The sequence below is a fragment of the Oncorhynchus gorbuscha genome, linkage group LG02 (genome assembly GCF_021184085.1).
Source record: "Oncorhynchus gorbuscha isolate QuinsamMale2020 ecotype Even-year linkage group LG02, OgorEven_v1.0, whole genome shotgun sequence".
NCBI lineage: Eukaryota > Metazoa > Chordata > Actinopteri > Salmoniformes > Salmonidae > Oncorhynchus > Oncorhynchus gorbuscha.
The window spans coordinates 43,669,108-43,689,461 of record NC_060174.1 but is presented as its reverse complement, the minus strand read 5'-3'; the positions used below and the strand labels follow the sequence as shown (position 1 = coordinate 43,689,461).

The window sequence follows — 20,354 nt, the reverse complement described above, 5'->3', positions numbered from 1 at the left end:
CCAGGCGGTGTCAGAGGAAGGCCCTAAAAATGGCCAAAGACTCCTGCCACCCCAGTCATAGACTGTTCGCTCTGCTATCACACAACAAGCAGTACCGGAGCACCAGGTCTAGGTCCAAAAGGCTTCTTAACAGCTTCCACACCCCAGCTATTAGACTGCTGAACAATTTATCAAATGGCTACCCGGATAGTCACTTTACCCCTACCTACATGTACATATTACCTCAATTACCTTGACTAACTTGTACCCCCGCACATTGACTTGGAACCCGTACCCCCTGTATGTAGCCTTGTTATTGTTATTTTTTTGTTGCTCTTTAATTTTTTTACTTTAGTTAATTTAGTAAATATTTTTCTTAGCTCTTATTTTTCTTAAAACTGCATTGTTGGTTAAGGGCTTGTAAGTAAGCATTTCACCTGTTGTATTCACCGCATGTGACAAATAACATTTAATTTGATTTGACAAATAAAATGGCACTCTAAAATGTGCAGTTTTGACACACAACACAATGCCACAGGTGTCTTAAGTTTTGAGGGAGCATGCAATTGGCATGCTGAATGTCCACCAGAACTGGTTTCAGATAGCTTATGGAATAGAAATTAACATTAAATTATCTACAACGTCGTTTTAGAGAATTTGGAAGTCCGTCCAACCGGCTTCACAACCGCAGACCATGTGAAACCACGTGAGCCTAGGACCTACACGTCCGGCTTCTTCACCTGCGGGATCGTCAAAGACCAGCCACCCGGACAGCTGAGGAGTGTTTATGTCTGTAATAAAGCCCTTTTTAGGGGGGAAAACCCATTCTGGTTGGCTGGACCTGCTCTCCAGTGGGTGGGCCTATGTCCTCCCAGGCCCACTCATGGCTGCGCCCCTGCCCCAGTCATGTGAAATCCATAGATTAGGGCATAATGAATTAATTTCAATTGACTGATTTCCTTATATGAACTGTAACTCAGTAAAATAATTGAAATTGTTGCATGTTGCATGTTGCGTTTATATTTTTGCTCATTATAAATTAAAACAAATGGTACAGTAATTCACAGCATTTCCAGACATTATCGAAGGAAGGAACTCAAGTGTTTAGCAATTCCCCACCAACAACCAAATTTGTTATTCGTATATTGTGACTAGAAAGACAAGTCAATAGCATAGTCTTCTTGGTGCTTCAGCACGTGCCAGACAGAAAAGGGGGATTGATACATATGATCGTTCATAAAATGGTGAAGTGACATGATGGTGTATAAATTGTTTTATTTGTCGACATGACAGGAATCACCAACTGTATCTAAAGGACACAATAGTTTTATAGTAAAAAACTGAAGGTCTGCTGTATATGTAAATCTCCATGTAAATATCAATTAGACCTAAAGCTCTATATATAAAGATAACTACATACAGACAAAGACTGAAAGAATACTGTGCCACAAATACAGTACAAGTAGGCATGAGAGTACTCAATTGTCTACAGATTGTACACAGTAAGGATATTGTTATAGCATGTTTTAAAATGTAGACTTCAGAGATATGTGAATGCTTATGACGTCACACACCTCCTACTGTATCCTTCCTCTCCATCCCCTCACTCTTTTGTCCTCCCCCTTGCTCCTTTTCGTTTTCTTTTCTCTGACAGGGAAACTGACTGACGGTATTCATTATTGATTTTTTCTTCCTCTCCCTTGTCTGTCTTTTCGGTTTTGTTCTCCTTCTCCTCCTCCTCTGTTCACTGTGCCATTTGGACCACAACCGCCTTCCAGGCCTTGTCTTTGTCAAACTCCCGCAGTGTTCCATTGGATGCTTGTTGCTGAGTGAGCAAGATGGAGGGAGGGAAGAGGGAAGAGGGGATGGATAGGAAAGGAGAGGAGATCGTTTAGAAAAGGAAATAGAGAGACAGAGCAGAGACAGTTATACAGTACTTTGTCACTGCGGTCTGCACACCGTCAAGGCACAACATACTGTTTTTCCATGAATGACCAGCTTAGACATAGGCATCACTCCTCCTCACACATTACTGACATTTTCAGAGAGCTGGTGCATCTCTCACCTCAGTATGTCAAAGTATCAGTGACTCTTCGTCAGTGACTCTTCATCAGTGAATCTTCATCAGTGAGTCATAGAGCACAACATCTCATCTGCTAAAGATATGTGTGTGTGTGAGTCTGTGTGCATGCGTGCGTGTTTGAGAGAGAGACAGCAAGAGGGAGAAAGAGAGAGAGAGAGAGAGAGACTGTATGCAGTATGATAGGAGAGTGTTGGTCCTAGTTCATGTCTATGGGAGTCTGCATGACTGTGTGAACAGTATGTGTGTGTACCTCTGAGTGGAAGGCTGGGAGCTGCAGGCTGTCATCCCACTCTGGACCCCCCATGCGGAGCTGGCTCTTGTAGGAGGCACAGTGCACCACGGTGGCCAGAGTCAGAACTGCCTGCACCAGCAGCAGCGCCATCAGAATCAGCAGCAGGATCTCATACGATTGCTAGGGACACACACATACATGTTGTGTTGGTACATCATCTAAGTTACAACCACAGAATCATTCTTGAGCATGTCACATGTCCCTTTGTCAAAACTTTGGGATTCACTCACTATCTGAGTTATAACCACCACATGAAAAGCTCTGTATGATTTTATATTTCATTGAATTTCTCGATGGTCATTAGTTATATCTTGAGCATGTTTGTCAAAAACGGACAATGACTTTGAGCTGGATGCTTCCCCGAGGCAATCCTTCTGAGCTCATCCTATTTACACAGACTCTACCTACTGTGTCACAGAGCACTAGGCAGCTCACCTTGGCTGTAGGCACCTCATGCAGGAAGATGTCAATGAAACTGAGCACACTGCAGGAGAGGAAGCCTGAGGCTGAGAAGAGCAGTGGGGACGTCACACTGCTGATGGCAATCAGCATCTCCACCTGAGAGGCGGCGGGGGGATAAATAGTCTTCAGTGAGGTAGTGGTTGAGCGTGACACCTGTCCAGAATACATAACCTTTAAAAACTCACCAGACACTTGTTGGGGTATTCTGCCACGACATGGCTGGCAATGGCACTGGGGAAACACTGCAGAGACAGGGACCAAAATAGAGGCACAAGTGATTCAGTCTCTTACCCATTGCTGAGTCACAGACAGATTATTGGGTCATGAATGAAGACTGGGATGTGTCTGCAAACAATTAGCCTCTTTGGTGGGTACAACACTTTTTGGAACCACTGTTATATAGGCCCAATGTAACACAGGCAGCTTAACTCACAGCCACTAAGATCCAGAAGAAGGTGACAGACAGGTATGGACCAGGGAGCAAGACGTCCATGTTGAGAGCGATGATACCGCCAAACACAGCCGAGATTCCTACTATCACCTCAATCACCTGTCAGAAAATAGCAGTGACCATTGGGATGCTGTATCAATGCTGGTGTACTGTGCTGAACAACAATGTAGCCGGCGTACGTGTGGTGTTTCAATGTACAAACATTAGAGCCACTGTTAAGAGTACATAGTAGAATGTGTAATAATCTCATTCATGAACACAGAAACTCAGTGTCTATGTGCTCACAGAGTAGGCCTTTAGAAGTCGGGTGGGAAAGACGGCCGGTGTCAGAACCACAGGACCGTCATAGGTCACGGGCTGAGGGAGAGAAAGGGAGGGAGAAGGAGGCGGTACAAAGTGGGGGAGAGGGAGAATCAGAGAGAGAGAGAATGGGAAGAGAGAGGACATACAGTGCGGAGGGAGGGGAAGAGAGAGGACATACAGTGTGGAGGGAGGGGGAGAGAGAGGACATACAGTGTGGAGGGAGGGGGAGAGAGAGGACATACAGTGTGGAGGGAGGGGGAGAGAGAGGACATACAGTGTGGAGGGAGGGGAAGAGAGAGGACATACAGTGTGGAGGGAGGGGAAGAGAGAGGACATACAGTGTGGAGGGAGGGGGAGAGAGAGGACATACAGTGTGGAGGGGGAGAGAGAGGACATACAGTGCGGAGGGAGGGGAAGAGAGAGGACATACAGTGCGGAGGGAGGGGAAGAGAGAGGACATACAGTGTGGAGGGAGGGGGAGAGAGAGGACATACAGTGTGGAGGGAGGGGAAGAGAGAGGACATACAGTGTGGAGGGGAGAGAGAGGACATACAGTGTGGAGGGGGAGAGAGAGGACATACAGTGCGGAGGGAGGGGGAGAGAGAGGACATACAGTGCGCAGAGAGAGGACATACAGTGTGGAGGGGAAGAGAGAGGACATACAGTGCGGAGGGAGGGGAAGAGAAAGGACATACAGTGTGGAGGGAGGGGGAGAGAGAGGACATACAGTGCGGAGGGAGGGGAAGAGAGAGGACATACAGTGCGGAGGGAGGGGAAGAGAGAGGACATACAGTGCGGAGGGAGGGGGAGAGGGAGGACATACAGTGCGGAGGGAGGGGGAGAGAGAGGACATACAGTGCGGAGAGAGAGGACATACAGTGTGGAGGGGTAGAGAGAGGACATACAGTGTGGAGGGAGAGAGAGAGGACATACAGTGTGGATGGGGAGAGAGAGGACATACAGTGCGGAGGGAGGGGGAGAGAGAGGACATACAGTGTGGAGGGGGAGAGAGAGGACATACAGTGTGGAGGGGGGAGAGAGGACATACAGTGTGGAGGGGGAGAGAGAGGACATAGAGTGCGGAGGGAGGGGGAGAGAGAGGACATACAGTGTGGAGGGGGAGAGAGAGGACATACAGTGCGGAGGGAGGGGAAGAGAGAGAGGACATACAGTGTGGAGGGGGGGAGAGAGGACATACAGTGCGGAGGGAGGGAGAGAGAGGACATACAGTGTGGAGGGAGGGGGAGAGAGAGGACATACAGTGTGGAGGGGGAGAGAGAGAGGACATACAGTGTGGAGGGGGGAGAGAGAGGACATACAATGTGGAGGGGGAGAGAGAGGACATACAGTGCGGAGGGGGAGGACATACAGTGTGGAGGGGGAGAGAGAGGACATACAGTGTGGAGGGAGGGGGAGAGAGAGGACATACAGTGTGGAGGGGGAGAGAGAGGACATACAATGTGGAGGGGGAGAGAGAGGACATACAGTGCGGAGGGGGAGAGAGAGGACATACAGTGTGGAGGGGGGGAGAGAGAGGACATACAGTGTGGAGGGGGAGAGAGAGGACATACAGTGCGGAGGGGAGAGAGAGGAAATACAGTGCGGAGGGGGAGAGAGAGGACATACAGTGCGGAGGGGGAGAGAGAGGACATACAGTGCGGAGGGGAGAGAGAGGACATACAGTGTGGAGGGAGGGGAGAGAGAGGACATACAGTGTGGAGGGAGGGGGAGAGAGAGGACATACAGTGTGGAGGGAGGGGGAGAGAGAGGACATACAGTGTGGAGGGAGGGGGAGAGAGAGGACATACAGTGCGGAGGGAGGGGAGAGAGAGGACATACAGTGTGGAGGGGGAGAGAGAGGACATACAGTGTGGAGGGAGGGGAGAGAGAGGACATACAGTGTGGAGGGAGGGGGAGAGAGAGGACATACAGTGTGGAGGGGAGAGAGAGGACATACAGTGTGGAGGGAGGGGGAGAGAGAGGACATACAGTGCGGTGGAGAGGAGGACATACAGTGGGAGGGAGGGGGAGAGGACATACAGTGTGGAGGGAGGGGGGGAGAGAGAGGACATACAGTGTGGAGGGGGAGAGAGAGGACATACAGTGCGGAGGGAGGGGAGAGAGAGGACATACAGTGTGCGGAGGGAGGGGGAGAGAGAGGCCATACAGTGTGGAGGGGAGAGAGAGGACATACAGTGTGGAGGGAGGGGAGAGAGAGGACATACAGGACAGACAGGACGGATGGGAGGGGGGGAGAGAGAGGACATACAGTGCGGAGGGAGGGGGAGAGAGAGGACATACAGTGTGGAGGGAGGGGGAGAGAGAGGACATACAGTGCGGAGGGGGAGAGGAGGACATACAGTGTGGAGGGGGAGAGAGAGGACATACAGTGTGGAGGGAGGGGGGGAGAGAGGACATACAGTGTGGAGGGGAGAGAGAGGACATACAATGTGGAGAGGGGAGAGAGAGGACATACAGTGCGGAGGGGGAGAGAGAGGACATACAGTGTGGGGGGGGGGAGAGAGAGGACATACAGTGTGGAGGGGGGAGAGAGAGGACATACAGTGTGGAGGGGGGGGGAGAGAGAGGACATACAGTGCGGAGGGAGGGGGAGAGAGAGGACATACAGTGCGGAGGGGGAGAGAGAGGACATACAGTGCGGGGGGGGAGAGAGAGGACATACAGTGCGGGAGGAGAGAGAGGACATACAGTGTGGAGGGAGGGGGAGAGAGAGGACATACAGTGTGGAGGGAGGGGGAGAGAGAGGCCATACAGTTTGGAGGGAGGGGAGAGAGAGGACATACAGTGTGGAGGGAGTGCGGGGGGAGAGAGAGGACATACAGTGCGGAGGGAGGGGGGAGGGCCATACAGTGTGGAGAGAGAGAGGACATACAATGCGGAGGGAGGGGGAGAGAGAGGCCATACAGTGTGGAGGGGGAGAGAGAGGACATACAGTGTGGAGGGAGGGGGAGAGAGAGGACATACAGTGTGGAGGGGGAGAGAGAGGACATACAGTGCGGAGGGAGGGGGAGAGAGAGGGATGGCATGTTATAATGACATGCAGACAAACAATCCTACACAGCACAGTATAAGAGAAATAAGAGTACAGCCAACACATGCACATACTGTATACTGTTTCCCAGCTTTAACAATAACACACACACCTTCCTGTGGCTACAGCAGTCCTCTGCAGAGCGTGCAGACAGGATGACTGTACTGGCCATCAGCACCTCCAGCAGAATCAGCAGGATGAGGTTAAAGTTGATCTGAACAGCGGCGGGCCATGGGAGAGAAACAGAGGAGGGAAGAGAGATTGTCAGAGACAGGTAAAGAGATTCATTCAACATCTGTATCCTACAACATGCATGTGTGTGTGATTGTAATGCAAGTCAGGTTTTAGCGTATCATGCAAACAAACAATTGAAGCCCCTCAAGGCTTTGCCTTAGGGCAACTACATCCAGGGTGCACAGAGAAGAGAAAAACCGATCGGCTGTAGACTCACATTGACAGCAGAGGGACTCAACACCAGCTTACAGCCAAACCACACCAGGCAAGTGGTCGTCACAGCGAAGGTGGACACAAATACCACCTGGAAATCTGACACCTGTCAATCACAGATGTAATATATATTATTAGCACTTACCTCAGGGACATGTTGACAGTATTAAGGGGACATGTTGACAGTATTACGGGGACATGTTGACAGTATTATGAGGACATTTTGACAGTATTAAGGGGACATATTGACAATATTAAGGAGACATGTTGACAGTATTATGGGGAGGTGTTAACAGTGTTACTGGGACATGTTAACAGTATTAAGGGGACATGTTGACAGTATTACGGGGACATGTTGACAGTATTAAGGGGACATGTTAACAGTATTACGGGGACATGTTAACAGTATTAAGGGGACATGTTGACAGTATTACAGGGACATGTTAACAGTATTACGGGGACATGTTAACAGTATTAAGGGGACACGTTTACAGTATTAATGGGACATTCTGACTGTATTAAGGGGACATGTTGACCGTATTAAGGGGACATGTTGAGAGTATTAAGGGGACATGTTAACAGTATTACGGGGACATGTTAACAGTATTAAGGGGACACGTTTACAGTATTAATGGGACATGTTGGCAGTATTAAGGGGACATTCTGACAGTATTAATGGGACATGTTGCCAGTATTAAGGGGACATGTTAACAGTATCAAGGAGACATTCTGACAGTATTAAGGCGACATGTTGACAGTATTACGGGGACATGTTGACAGTATTAAGGGGACATGTTGACAGTATTACGGGGACATGTTGACAGTATTAAGGGGACATGTTCACAGTATTAAGGGGACATTCTGACAGTATTAAGGGGACATTCTGACAGTATTAAGGGGACATGTTAACAGTATTAAGGGGACATTCTGACAGTATTAAGGGGACATGTTGACAGTATTAAGGGGACATGTTGGCAGTAATACGGGGACATTCTGACAGTATTAAGGGGACATTCTGACAGTATTAAGGGGACATGTTGGCAGTAATACGGGGACATTCTGACAGTATTAAGGGGACATTCTGACAGTATTAAGGGGACATTCTGACAGTATTAAGGGGACATTCTGATATTATTACGGGGACATGTTTACAGTATTACGGGGACACGTTGACAGTATTATGGGAACATGTTTACAGTATTAAGGTTAAGGGGACACGTTGACATTATTATGGGGACACATTGAAATTATTACGGGGACATGTTTACAGTATTAAGAGGACATTCTGACAGCATTAGCTCAGTGGCCCCTGGACAACATTCATGCAACAAACGCACATTTGCTCATTGAGTAGTGTAAACCTATTTGTTGTGTACTCACTGCAACATGATGGTTCTTGGCAATGGCAAAGCTGACAACTGCTGCCGGGACACTCTGAAACAAACACACACACAAATACTAATCTCACTCTGTAGCTCTCAAGCCTGGCACGCATGATTACACAAATATAGTACATACTCCCAATATTTGCTTGCCTGCAGTGCTATGCTGTTTCATAGGCACCAGGTGTTAAACGTTTTTGTAAATGGGCAGATTTGTCTTTATTTTAATGAACATGATTAGAAGCACGTGTCTCTGCTCTTGTAAGGGTTCTATTTTGAAGGTACTGTACTATCAAGTAACAATAATTATCATAATAATAACAACGATCATGAGGATCAGCCTGTTTTCAGACTCTGGTCAGCTGAGAGCCACTCACCGAGCCTGCAGCACAGCGTAGATAGTCCATAGCAGCAGGAAACACATTGCCCAGGTAGAGAGAGAAGCCTGCTGTGACCAACAGACTGCTCTGTGAACCACACACACGTGCACACACACACACACACACACCGCACAATGGTTAGCATGTAAACCGCCAAGAGGAGAGTTCACTTACCAAAAAGTTGTCTCCCCCACCCCTGTTTTCTTTTCTCACCCCTGTGAGGAGGTTGTACATTCCCCCTTTGAGGGATGATTTTATGCTCGTGTTTTTCTGTCTTCAAACCCGAATGTGAATGGAATAACCCGATGTATGTGCTCTCTCTAACCAATCAAGGGCATTGAGTAATCAATAACAGCAGCACAGGGTTTTTGGAATACCACATTTGTCCATCCCTTTAACTCTTGACCTCCCGACCTCTCACCCCAATGAGGACGCTGTAGAGCCACGTCCTGTAGCTGAGGCAGGGGTGCATGGGCTTCTCAGAGTGGGCAAGCTGCAGGTCACTGGCCCTCACGTCCACCGTGTAGCTCTCTGGCCGCTCCCTCTCCGCACAACCCCGCCGGCCCACCGTACCCCCGCCACCCCCCCTCTCCAGCGTGGGCATCTGGGTGTAGCTGAACTCCTCCATGGCAGACAGATCGTCCCGCTGCATCATAGTGAGAGATGAGTGACAGCGCACCCAGATAGTCCAATGGGACGGTCACACTGGGTCTGAGGAACCTGTGTGTGTCTGGCAGAGCGGACATGAACCTGTTACTGCAGTGGGTTAAATCTTCCTGGGGTCCAAACACATTAAGGCACTTACATTACATATAAAACAAAAGATAAAACAATACATCATATAACATTATTACACCACTACACATCTACAATACAACATACCACCATACAGCGTTATTTCAATGTAGGTGTGTGTAGAGTACTAGCGTTTGTCTGCATATGCACGTGGCTGTACCTGTGTATGTGTCTCTTCCCAGTCCCCGCTGTTCCATGAGGGGTATTTTTATCTATTTTTTAAATCTGATTCTACTGCTTGCATCAGTTACCCGATGAGGAATAGAGTTCCATGTAGTCATGTCTCTATGTAGTACTGTGCGCCTCCCATAGTCTATTCTGGATTTGGGGATTGTGAAAAGACCTCTGTTGGCATGTCTTGTGAGGTATGCATGGGTGTTGAGCTGTGTGCTAGTAGTTTAAACAGACAGCTCGGTACATTCAGCTTGTCAACACTTCTTACAAAAACAAGTAATGATGAAGTCTATCTCTCCTCCACTTTGAGCCATGAGAGATTGACATGCATATCAATAATGTTAGCTACTCCTGTACATTTAAGGGACAGCCGTGCTACCCTGTTCTGAGCCAATTGTAATTTCTAAGTCCCTCTTTGCACCTGACCACACGACTGAACAGTAGTCCAAGTGTGACAAAACTAGGGCCTGTAGGACCTGCCTTGTTGATAGTGTTGATAAGAAGGCAGAGCAGAGCTTTATTATGGACAGACTTCTCCCCATCTTAGCTACCGTTGTATCAACATGTTTTGACCATGACAGTTTATAATCCATTGTTACTCCAAGCAGTTTAGTCATCTCAATTTACTCAATTTCCACGTTATTCATTACAATATTTAGTTGAGGTTTAGGGATGAGTGAATGATTTGTCCCAAATACAATGCTTGAGGTTTAAAAAATATATATTTAAGACTAACTTATTCCTTGCCACCCATTCTGGTACTAACTGCAGCTCTTTTTTAATAACCTCTTGAAGCTAGGGGGCACTATTTTTATGTTTGGAAAAATAACGTTCCCAAAGTAAACAGCCTATTTCTCAGGACAAGATGCTAGAATATGCATATAATTGACAGATTAGGATAGAAAACACAAGTTTCCAAAACTGTCAAAATATTGTCTGTGAATATAACAGAACTGATATTGCAGGCGAAACCCTGAGAAAAATCAAACCAGGAAGTGGCTTCTATTTTGAAAACTCCATGTTCCATAGCCTCCCATTGCTCCATTTAAAGGGATATCAACCAGATTCATTTTCCTATCGCTTCCTCAAGGTGTCAACAGTCTTCAGACATAGTTTCAGGCTTTTATTTTGAAAAATGAGCCAGAACGATAACGTCACGTCGTGGTCACATATGAGTTTTGCTAGCGCAACAGACTTTGGATAGGTATTGCTTTTCCCTCTCCAACTGTGAAAGACATTTGCGGTTAATATATTATCGATTATATATTTTAAAAACAACCTGAGAATTGATTATAAAAAACGTTTGTCATGTTTCTGTGAACATTACGGATATTATTTGGAATTTGCCTCATTGTCGTGACCGCTCTTTCCTGTGGATTTCTGAACATAACGCGTCAAACAAACGGAGGTATTTTGAATATAAAAATCATCTTTATGGAACAAAAGGAAAATTTGTTGTATAACTGGGAGTCTCGTAAGTGAAAACATCCGAAGATCATCAAAGGTAAATTATTAATTTGATTGCTTTTCTGATTTCCGTGACCAAGCTACCTGATGCTAAGTGTACTTAATGTTTTGTCATGTGATCGATAAACTTACACAAACGCTTGATTTGCTTTCGCTGTAAAGCATAATTTCAAAATCTGAGACGACAGGTGGATTAACAAAAGGCTAAGCTGTGTTTTGCAATATTGCATTTATGATTTCAAGAATATAAATATTTTTAGTAATATTATTTGACTGAGGCGCTATGCTATTCAGTGGTTGCTGATGACAATTATCCCGCTTAAGGGATGGGTAGCATCAAGAAATTAAGTGTTGCAGTCATTTAAGTAGATGTAGACACATTGGCTTTACTCAAAGCCAGTGGCATGTCATTAGTAAAGTGCAAAAATTTGTAAGTGGCCTAGACAGCTGCCCTGGGGAATTCATGATTCTACCTGGATTATGTTGGAGATGCTTCCATTAAAGAACACCCTCTGTGTTCTGTTAGACAGGTAACTCGTTATCCACAATATAGGGGGTGGTGGTGTAAAGCCATAACACATATGTTTTTCCAGCAGCAGACTATGATCAATAATGTCAAAAGTCACACTGAAGTCCAACAAAACAGCCCCCACAATCTTTTCATCATCAATTTCTCTCAATCAGTCATTTGAGTAAGTGCTGTGCTTGTTGAATGTCCTTCCCTATAAGCGTGCTAAAAGTTTGTTGGCAATTTGTTTACTGTAAAATAGCATTGTATCTGGTCAAACACAATTTTTTCCAAAGTTTACTCGGGGTTGGTAACAGGTTGATTGGTCGGCTATTTGAGCCAGTAAATGGGGCTTTACTATTCTTAGGTAGCGGAATGGCTTTTGCTTCCCTACAGGTCTGAGGGCACACACTTTCTAGTAGGCTTAGATTGAAGATATGGCAAACGGGAGTGGCAATATCATCTGCTATTATTCGCAGTAATTTTCCATTCAAGTTGTCAGACCCTGGTGGCTTATCATTGTTGATAGAAACATTTAAAAGGGTTCCAAAAGGGTTCTTCAGCTGTCCCCATAAGAGAACCCATTTTGGTACCCAAAGAATCCAAAAGGGTTCTACCTGCAACCAAAAATGGTTATTCAAAGGGTTCTCCTATGGGGACAGCCAATGACGGACTGGCCATCTTTTCCCAGTGGGCCGCTTGACAATTGGGGCCCATGCAACACAAAATATAAATTACCCCAGCCCCTGCTTAAATTAAAATAACCAAGTGCTGTGTGTCTGACTGGCCCATGCGACTGACTGGCCCATCTGTCAGCCTCTCTCTCCAGTGCCAATTACTTTTGGTCCAGTCCATTCTATCTTTACCTGGGCACCGCCCCTTTTCCCATCTCTGTTAACTAGGGCTCAAATCCCGTTAACGGGATCGATTTGACAACAGCCAACAACAGAAATCCCATAATTCAAATTCCTCAAACATACAAGTATTATACACAATTTTAAATATAAACTTGTTGTTAATCCAACCACAGTGTCCGATTTCAAAAAGGATTTACAACGAAAGCATACCATGCGATTATGTTAGGTCAGCGCCTAGTCACAAAAAAACATCAATTTTCCAGAGGAGAGGAGTCACAAAAAGCAGAAATAGATATAAAATGAACCACTAACCTTTGATGATCTTCATCAGATGGTACTCATAGGACTTCATGTTACACAATACATGTATGTTTTGTTCGATAAAGTTCATATTTATATCCTAAAATCTCAGTTGGCGCGTTATGTTCAGTAATGTTTTGCCTCCAAAACATCCAGTGATTTTGCAGAGAGGCACATCAATTTACAGAAATACTCATTATAAACGTTGATGAAAGATACAAGTGTTTCACATAGAATTAAAGATACACTTCTCCTTAATGCAACCGCGGTGTCAGATTTCAAAAAAGCTTTACGTCAAAAGCACACAATGCGATCAAAAAAGTTCCATTACAGTTCGTAGAAACATGTCAAACGATGTATATAATCAATCTTTAGGATGTTTTTATCACAAATCTTCAATAATATTCCAACCGGACAATTCCTTTGTCATAAGAAAGGAAAGGGACTGGAGCTCGTGCTCACGGCCGCGCGCGTGACTAAACTAAAGGCTTTCAGCCAGACCAGTGGTTGAAACAGCTCTTATATCACTCCCCTTTCACAATAGAAGCCTGAAAGAACGTTCTAAAGTCTGTTGACATCTAGTGGAAGCCCTAGGAAGTGCAATCTGACCCCATTTACACTGGATATTGAATAGGCAATCACTTGAAAAACTCCAAACCTCAGATTTCCCCCTTCCTGGTTGGATTTTTCTCAAGTTTTTGCCTGCCATATGAGTTCTGTTATACTGACAGACATTATTTTAACTGTTTTGGAAATTTTAGAGTGTTTTCTATCCAAATCTACTATGCATATTCTAGCTTCTGGACCTGAGTAACAGGCAGTTTACTTAAGGCACGCTTTTCATCCGGACGTGAAAATACTGCCCCATTGCATAAGAGGTTAAGTGGTGACATTTGGACAAATAGTGGAGTGGAGCAAGATGGACAAACAAAAAGAGACGTACTACAGCAAACTTTCTAAATGTTGAAGTCATTGTTATGCATGAATGGTTATGATTATTGACAAGTTAGTACTTAGAGACTAACCACCAATGTACAGTTGTGTCCAAAAAGTTTTGAGAATGACACTAATATTAATTTCCACAAAGTTTGCTGCTTCAGTGTCTTTAGATATTTTTGTCAGATGTTACTATGGAATACAAAATTATAATTACAAGCATTTCATAAGTGTCAAAGGCTTTTATTGACAATTAAATGAAGTTGATGCAAAGAGTCAATGTTTGCAGTGTTGACCCTTCTTTTTCAAGACCTCTGCAATCCACCCTGGCATGCTGTCAATTAACTTCTGGGCCACATCCTGACTGATGGCAGCCCATTCTTGCATAATCAATGCTTGGAGTTTGTCAGAATTTGTGGGTTTTTGTTTGTCCAACCGCCTCTTGAGGATTGACCACAAGTTCTCAATGGGATTAAGGTATGGGGAGTTTCCTGGCCATGGACCCAAAATATTGAAGTTTTGTTCCCCGAGCCACTTAGTTATCACTTTTGCCTTATGGCAAGGTGCTCCATCATGCTGGAAAAGGCATTGTTCATCACCAAACTGTTCCTGGATGGTTGGGAGAAGTTGCTCTCGGAGGATGTGTCTGTATAATATCAGTCTGTCCCTGATGTTTTTCCTGGAGAGAAGTGGCTTCTTTGCTGCCATTCTTGACACCAGGCCATCCTCCAAAAGTCTTCGCCTCACTGTGCATGCAGATGCACTCACACCTGCCTGCTGCCATTCCTGAGAAAGCTCTGTACTGGTGGTGCCCCGATCCCGCAGCTGAATCAATTTTAGGAAACAGTCCTGGCACTTGCTGGACTTTCTTGGGCACCATGAAGCCTTCTTCACAACAATTGAACCGCTCTCCTTGAAGTTTTTGATGATCTGATAAATTGTTGATTTAGGTGCAATCCTACCTGCAGCAATATCCTTGTCTATGAAGCCCTTTTGTGCAAAGCAATGATGATGACATGTGTTTCCTTGCAGGTAACCATGGTTGACAGAGGAAGAACAATGATTCCAAGCACCACCCTCCTTTTGAAGCTTCCAGTCTGTTCTTCGAACTCAATCAGCATGACAGAATGATCTCCAGCCTTGTCCTCGTCAACACTCACACCTATGTTAATGAGAGAATCACTGACATGATGTGAGCTGGTCCTTTTGTGGAAGGGCTGAAATGCAGTGGAATTTTGGGGGGGGATTCAGTTCATTTGCATGGCAAAGAGGGACTTTGCAATTAATTACAATTCATCTGATCACTCTTCATAACATTCTGGAGTATTTGCAAATTGCCATCATACATACTGAGGCAGCAGACTGTGAAAATGTATATTTGTGTCATTCTCAAAACTTTTTGCCTTGACTGAAGACCATTTTTCTTGCAAAAGGATTTAACGATGGAACAAAACCTAAAAAAAATGATAAACGTTGGTTATGTATTTCTTAACAACATAGCTGTGTTCTTCCGTGAATCCTACCAGAGGATGAACATTTGGGAGAAGGAGAGCAAGGACCAAAGACACAGACGTCTTGCTCCAATTGGAGAGACACGCTGGTGGGATAAAGACAGTGCCTTAAAGAAAGGCTTTGGAACTTTTGGAAATCCAGATGAGGGTCTGTATGTTGATGTCCTTCTCACTCTGTCAACCATACAAGATCAGAAAAACATCAACACCATTGCATGGGTCAAAGCACAAGGATACATTGAGGGGTTGCTGAAGTATGAAACAATACTTACAGCTCAGATATTCCTCAGAATTATTCAGGTCACCTCACCAGTCTCAAAATATCTTCAAACAAGTGGAATGGACATTCTGTCTGCGCATCGTATGGATGTGTCTACAGAGGAGCAGCTGAAAGGAACATCAAGAGATTTTGAAAAAGTCAAGGCTGCTGCAGACCCATTTGTCCAGTGGGCCAACAGAAAGTTGCAGGAACGGGATGAGGAAACAGAGCTAGGAGTTAGAGACCACTCTGCCAACGAAAAGGGCTAGAAAGAAGGAAACCATGCCTGGAGATATGGCACAAGATGAGACTTGGGCAGAGAGTGCATACAGGATTGGTGTCCATAATCAAATTCTGGATACAATTATAGATAGCATCCATCGGCAATTTCTGTGTAATGGCACTTTGTATGCCGACATGGCTCTTCTGGACCCTAAACACTTTAGTCAGCTAACATCCAGTGCCAGTGACAGCCCTTCCACAGACAGCCCTTCAATAACTAAGACAATGTTTTATCAAATTTGACAGCAGAGCAACGGTGACCAATTTACAGAGTGAGCTCATGAGTCTGGTAGAACAGTGGACTAGGTTAAAACTTCTTGGTGACAGGGGGCAGTTTTGAGTAGCATGGATGAATAAGGTGCCCTGAGTAAACTGCCTGCTACTCTGTCCCAGATGTATGCATATTATTAGTAGTATTGGATAGAAAACACTCTGAAGTTTCTAAAACGGTTTGAATTATGTCTGTGAGTATAACAGAACTCATATGGCAGGTGAAAACCTGAGACAAATCCAACCAGGAAGTGGGAAATCTGAGGTTTTGTAGTTTCATTTAAGTGATTGCCTATCCAATATGCTGTGTCTATGGGGCCAGATTGCACTTCCCAAGGCTTCCAGCAGATGTCAATAGTCTTTAGAAAGTTGTTTGAGGCTTCTATTGTGGAAGGGTGTCGAATAAGAGCTGTTTCAACAAGTGGACTAGGCTGTGGCCAATCAGTTGTTTACTGCTCGGTCACGCCGTGCCTTCTTTTTCCTCTGTAATGAATACGCTATTGTCCAGTTGGAATATTATTGAAGATTTATTATAAAAAGACCCTAAGGATTGATTGTAAACATCGTTTGACATGTTTCTACAAACTGTAATGGAACTCTTTTGACTTTTCGTCTGGATTTTACACTCGCGCACTGTGCCTTTGGAATAGTGAACCAAACGCGCGAACAAAACGTAGGTATTTGTTTTTAAATATGAACGTAATCGAACAAAATAAACAGTTCTTGTAGAAGTGGGAGTCCTGGGACTGCATTCCAACGAAGATCAGTAAAGGTAATTGAATATTTATAATGCTATTTATGACTTTTGTTGACTCCACAATTTGGCGGGTAACTGTATGGCTTGCTTTTGTGGCTGAATGCTGTTCTCAGATTATTGAATATTGTGCTTTTGCCGTAAAGCTTTTTTGAAATCTGACACAGTGGTTGCATTAAGAACAAGTTTTTCTTTAATTCTATGTAAAACATGTATATTTCATCAAAGTTTATTTGATGTGGCTCTCTGCAATTTCTCCAAATGTTTTGGAGGCACTTCTGAACATGGCATCAATGTAAACGGAGGTTTTTGGATATAAATATGAACTTGATCGAACAAAACATACATGTATTGTGTAACATTGAGTCTCGGGAGTGTCATCTGATGAAGATCGTCAAAGGTTAGTGATTCAATTTATCTATACTTCTGCTTTTTGTGACACCTCTCTTTGGTTGGAAAATGGCTGAATGCTTTCTGTGACTAGTTGCTGACCTAACATAATGATATGTTCTGCTTTCGCCGAAAAGCCTTTTTGAAATCGGACACCGTGGTTGGATTAACAACAAGTTTATATTTAAAATGGTCTAAAATACTTGTATGTTTGAGGAATTTGAATTATGAGATTTCTGTTGTTTTGAATTTGGCGCCCTGCAATTTCACTGGCTGTTGGCGAGGTGGGACGCTACCGTCCCGAACGATCCCAGAGAGATCAAAATAATCGTGATTTGAAGAATACACAACCAGGACTATGGAGGACTATGGACCTGAAGGAAATGAAGACGACGTGGAGATGGGGAACAGGAGCTGTTCATCTTGCAAGGACTGTCCAGTGTGTTGCTACCGTATTCTTAGTCAGTACAACCTATTGACCGACGCATACCACATCCTGGGCCTTGCTTAGAAGTTCCTACTTACCCTGTCAGTAACCCAGGTAGCTTGCGAGCCGAGCTTCTCTACTCTGAAATTCATCAACAGTAGGCAAAGGATCACTCTATTTCAACAGCACCTGGAGGCTTTTATGGTCATGGCTACTGAGTGAGATGTTTTAACGGCCCTAGACCATGACCTGGTTATAGATGGCCTTGATGAGAGAAGTGAGCTGCTGCAGAAATGGCTAATTTAACAAGGTAGGAAATATGTTTATTTTAATTTTATTCTATGACTTGCCTACTCACCCGTCTTTTCACCCACAAATGTCTTCCTGTATTGTTTATTTTACTGGTCAGATGGTCCCAGAGATTCTCGCCACCTTGCTGCCAGTGCCATTGTGCCAATATGTGCTCCTTCCAGCCAGCCTCCCCCTAAGAGCAACACATCCCCCTTGTTCTATTTTACATCTATTTTACTAAAGTCGTTGTTTTAAATATTGTTCAGTAATCTTATTTTTCATAAAGTGTGGCGTGGGTTGTGTGGATGGTGGTGTATCGCTGGGGGGTTTTGGTGGGCCGGTCTGAGTCAAAAAGTCCAGGGCCATTTTTCATTCCCAGTTCGTCCCTGGGGACAGCCGAAAAACCCTTTAAGGTTCTAGATAGACCCTTTTTTTCTAAGAGTATAGAAACACGTGCTTTTAGGCAGTTTTTTGTTGTTGAATAATATTGATTAATTATGAAAATAAGAAAAATATGAATAACCTTCCACCCATGGTCTTTTGACTGCAGGAAAGGGCTCCAACACTTTGTCAGAAGTACAGAATCAGTATCTGACATTTAGGCACTTTGAGGAATCAGAATCGGGATCAAACAATAACATCAATATCTTTGGTTCTTTAGGGAGATAAAATGGCTACACAAATGGAAATAATAAGTTATTTCAGTAAATTATCAGTTGTTAAATAAGGATTTGGCACAAAGTGTCAAAAGACAAAATAGTTTTCTTTACCATTAATCTTGATTTCTTGAATCTTCTTTCCAATAAAAAATATAGAAGATCAACAAGATGTATTATGAGTTATATTCATCAAAGTAGTTCAGACTAAACAACATCTGAGAGCATTATGTACCTCTGGGTACATAGGGGCGGCAGGGTAGCCTAGTGGTTAGAGTGTTGGACTAGTAACTGAAAGGTTGCAAGTTCAAGTCCCGAGCTGACAAGGTACAGATCTGTCGTTCTGCCCCTGAACAGGCAGTTAACCCACTGTTCCTAGACCGTCATTGAAAATAAGAATTTGTTCTTAACTGACTTGCCTAGTTATATAAAGGTAAAATAAATAAATAAATCAAATGTACCTCTCTGTGAAAATGGTGTGTAGGAAAAATAGGTATAAGTTTGAGTGGATAGAAGATAAAAATGGGATATCAAGGAACAAGATCAATACAAATGGAAGTACACGCAATTGAATGTTCACACATCAATGAATCCTACAGAACTTCAAAAACAACACCCACTCCCTCTCTCTTACAGGTCTCATCTGACTCAAACACCCCCCTTTCCACCCTCTCATCTCCCGTTCCCTTGTCTTCCTCTCCCACTCACCTGTTTAGTTGTCCGTCTTGTAGTATCTCCCCAATTTATCTACCCACAAGATCTATCTCAAAGAACACACAGCAATTTTATAATCCCATATAGAAGACACTTGTTTTTGTCGTTCGGAAAGCAGTTTCTTCCCTCTCCCCCTCTCTCTCCCACCCTCTCCCACTCTCACCCTCCCTCTCTCTCACTCTCTTTAGAAGAGACAACAAAATTCTGGAGCTAGCTGTTTTCAAAGAGGGGAACAAAAACCCATGCCTCTCAGGCTGCCAGCGCGTTCTGTGCCAGAGGCATACAGCCTGTGAATGACAAAGAGGGGAGAGGAGAGGCGGAAAGGAGAGGAGGAGGGGAGAGAAACAAGGGGAGAAGGGGCTCGCGCTAGGGGCAGAGATAGATAGGGCAGACCACCTTTCCCTTCTGTCCTTCCACCCATCTACTCACACACCCAGAACATACAAACACACTTTAGCTAATACACAGAGTCAGGCCCAGATACTTGGTCAAACACACGGACACACACAAATTCCGTAAGGTATGGGGACAAACAGTCACACACACACACACACACACACACACACACACACACACACACACACACACACACACACACACACACACACACACACACACACACACACACACACACACACACACACACACACACACACACACACACACACACACACACACACACACACACACACACACACACAGTGAGAATAATCTCATTGTTTCAGTTAAATAACTCTGGGTTCTCCCCTCTAGAAGTTCCCCCTGCTCCTTGCCATTGCCTGACCAACAGTTGCTAGCTACACTTCACAGTCCAGTAAATCAAATTGTCCGGCTGGGCTTTAGAAAAGAGGAGACAGAGAGGCATTTGGTTCACGTGATTTCATGCCACATCTGCAACAGCTAATCTGATGGAAAGTTTCCCCATAATACTT

The 20,354-nt window shown here is 44.6% G+C and overlaps 1 protein-coding gene across 3 annotated transcripts; it reads right to left on the bottom strand.

The window, feature by feature from the left end:
• Nucleotides 1-1,237: 1,237 nt before the first annotated feature.
• On the bottom strand, nt 1,238-19,563 carry mlc1 (modulator of VRAC current 1). Of its 3 annotated transcripts, XM_046294515.1 has the most exons (13): nt 19,417-19,563; nt 15,652-15,766; nt 9,253-9,561; nt 8,829-8,918; nt 8,450-8,503; nt 7,074-7,175; nt 6,735-6,836; nt 3,553-3,624; nt 3,250-3,366; nt 3,002-3,058; nt 2,790-2,912; nt 2,313-2,474; nt 1,238-1,804 (listed from the first exon to the last, which is right to left on the bottom strand). In XM_046294515.1, exons 3-13 carry the CDS (start codon nt 9,484-9,486, stop codon nt 1,724-1,726), a joined length of 1,194 nt encoding a protein of 397 aa, XP_046150471.1. In that variant the 5' UTR covers nt 9,487-9,561; nt 15,652-15,766; nt 19,417-19,563; the 3' UTR covers nt 1,238-1,723. The 3 variants fall into 3 exon arrangements, with proteins under 3 accessions (XP_046150471.1, XP_046150465.1, XP_046150480.1); XM_046294509.1 differs by lacking the exon at nt 15,652-15,766; XM_046294524.1 differs by lacking the exons at nt 3,553-3,624; nt 15,652-15,766.
• Between the last annotated feature and the right edge of the window lie 791 nt (nt 19,564-20,354).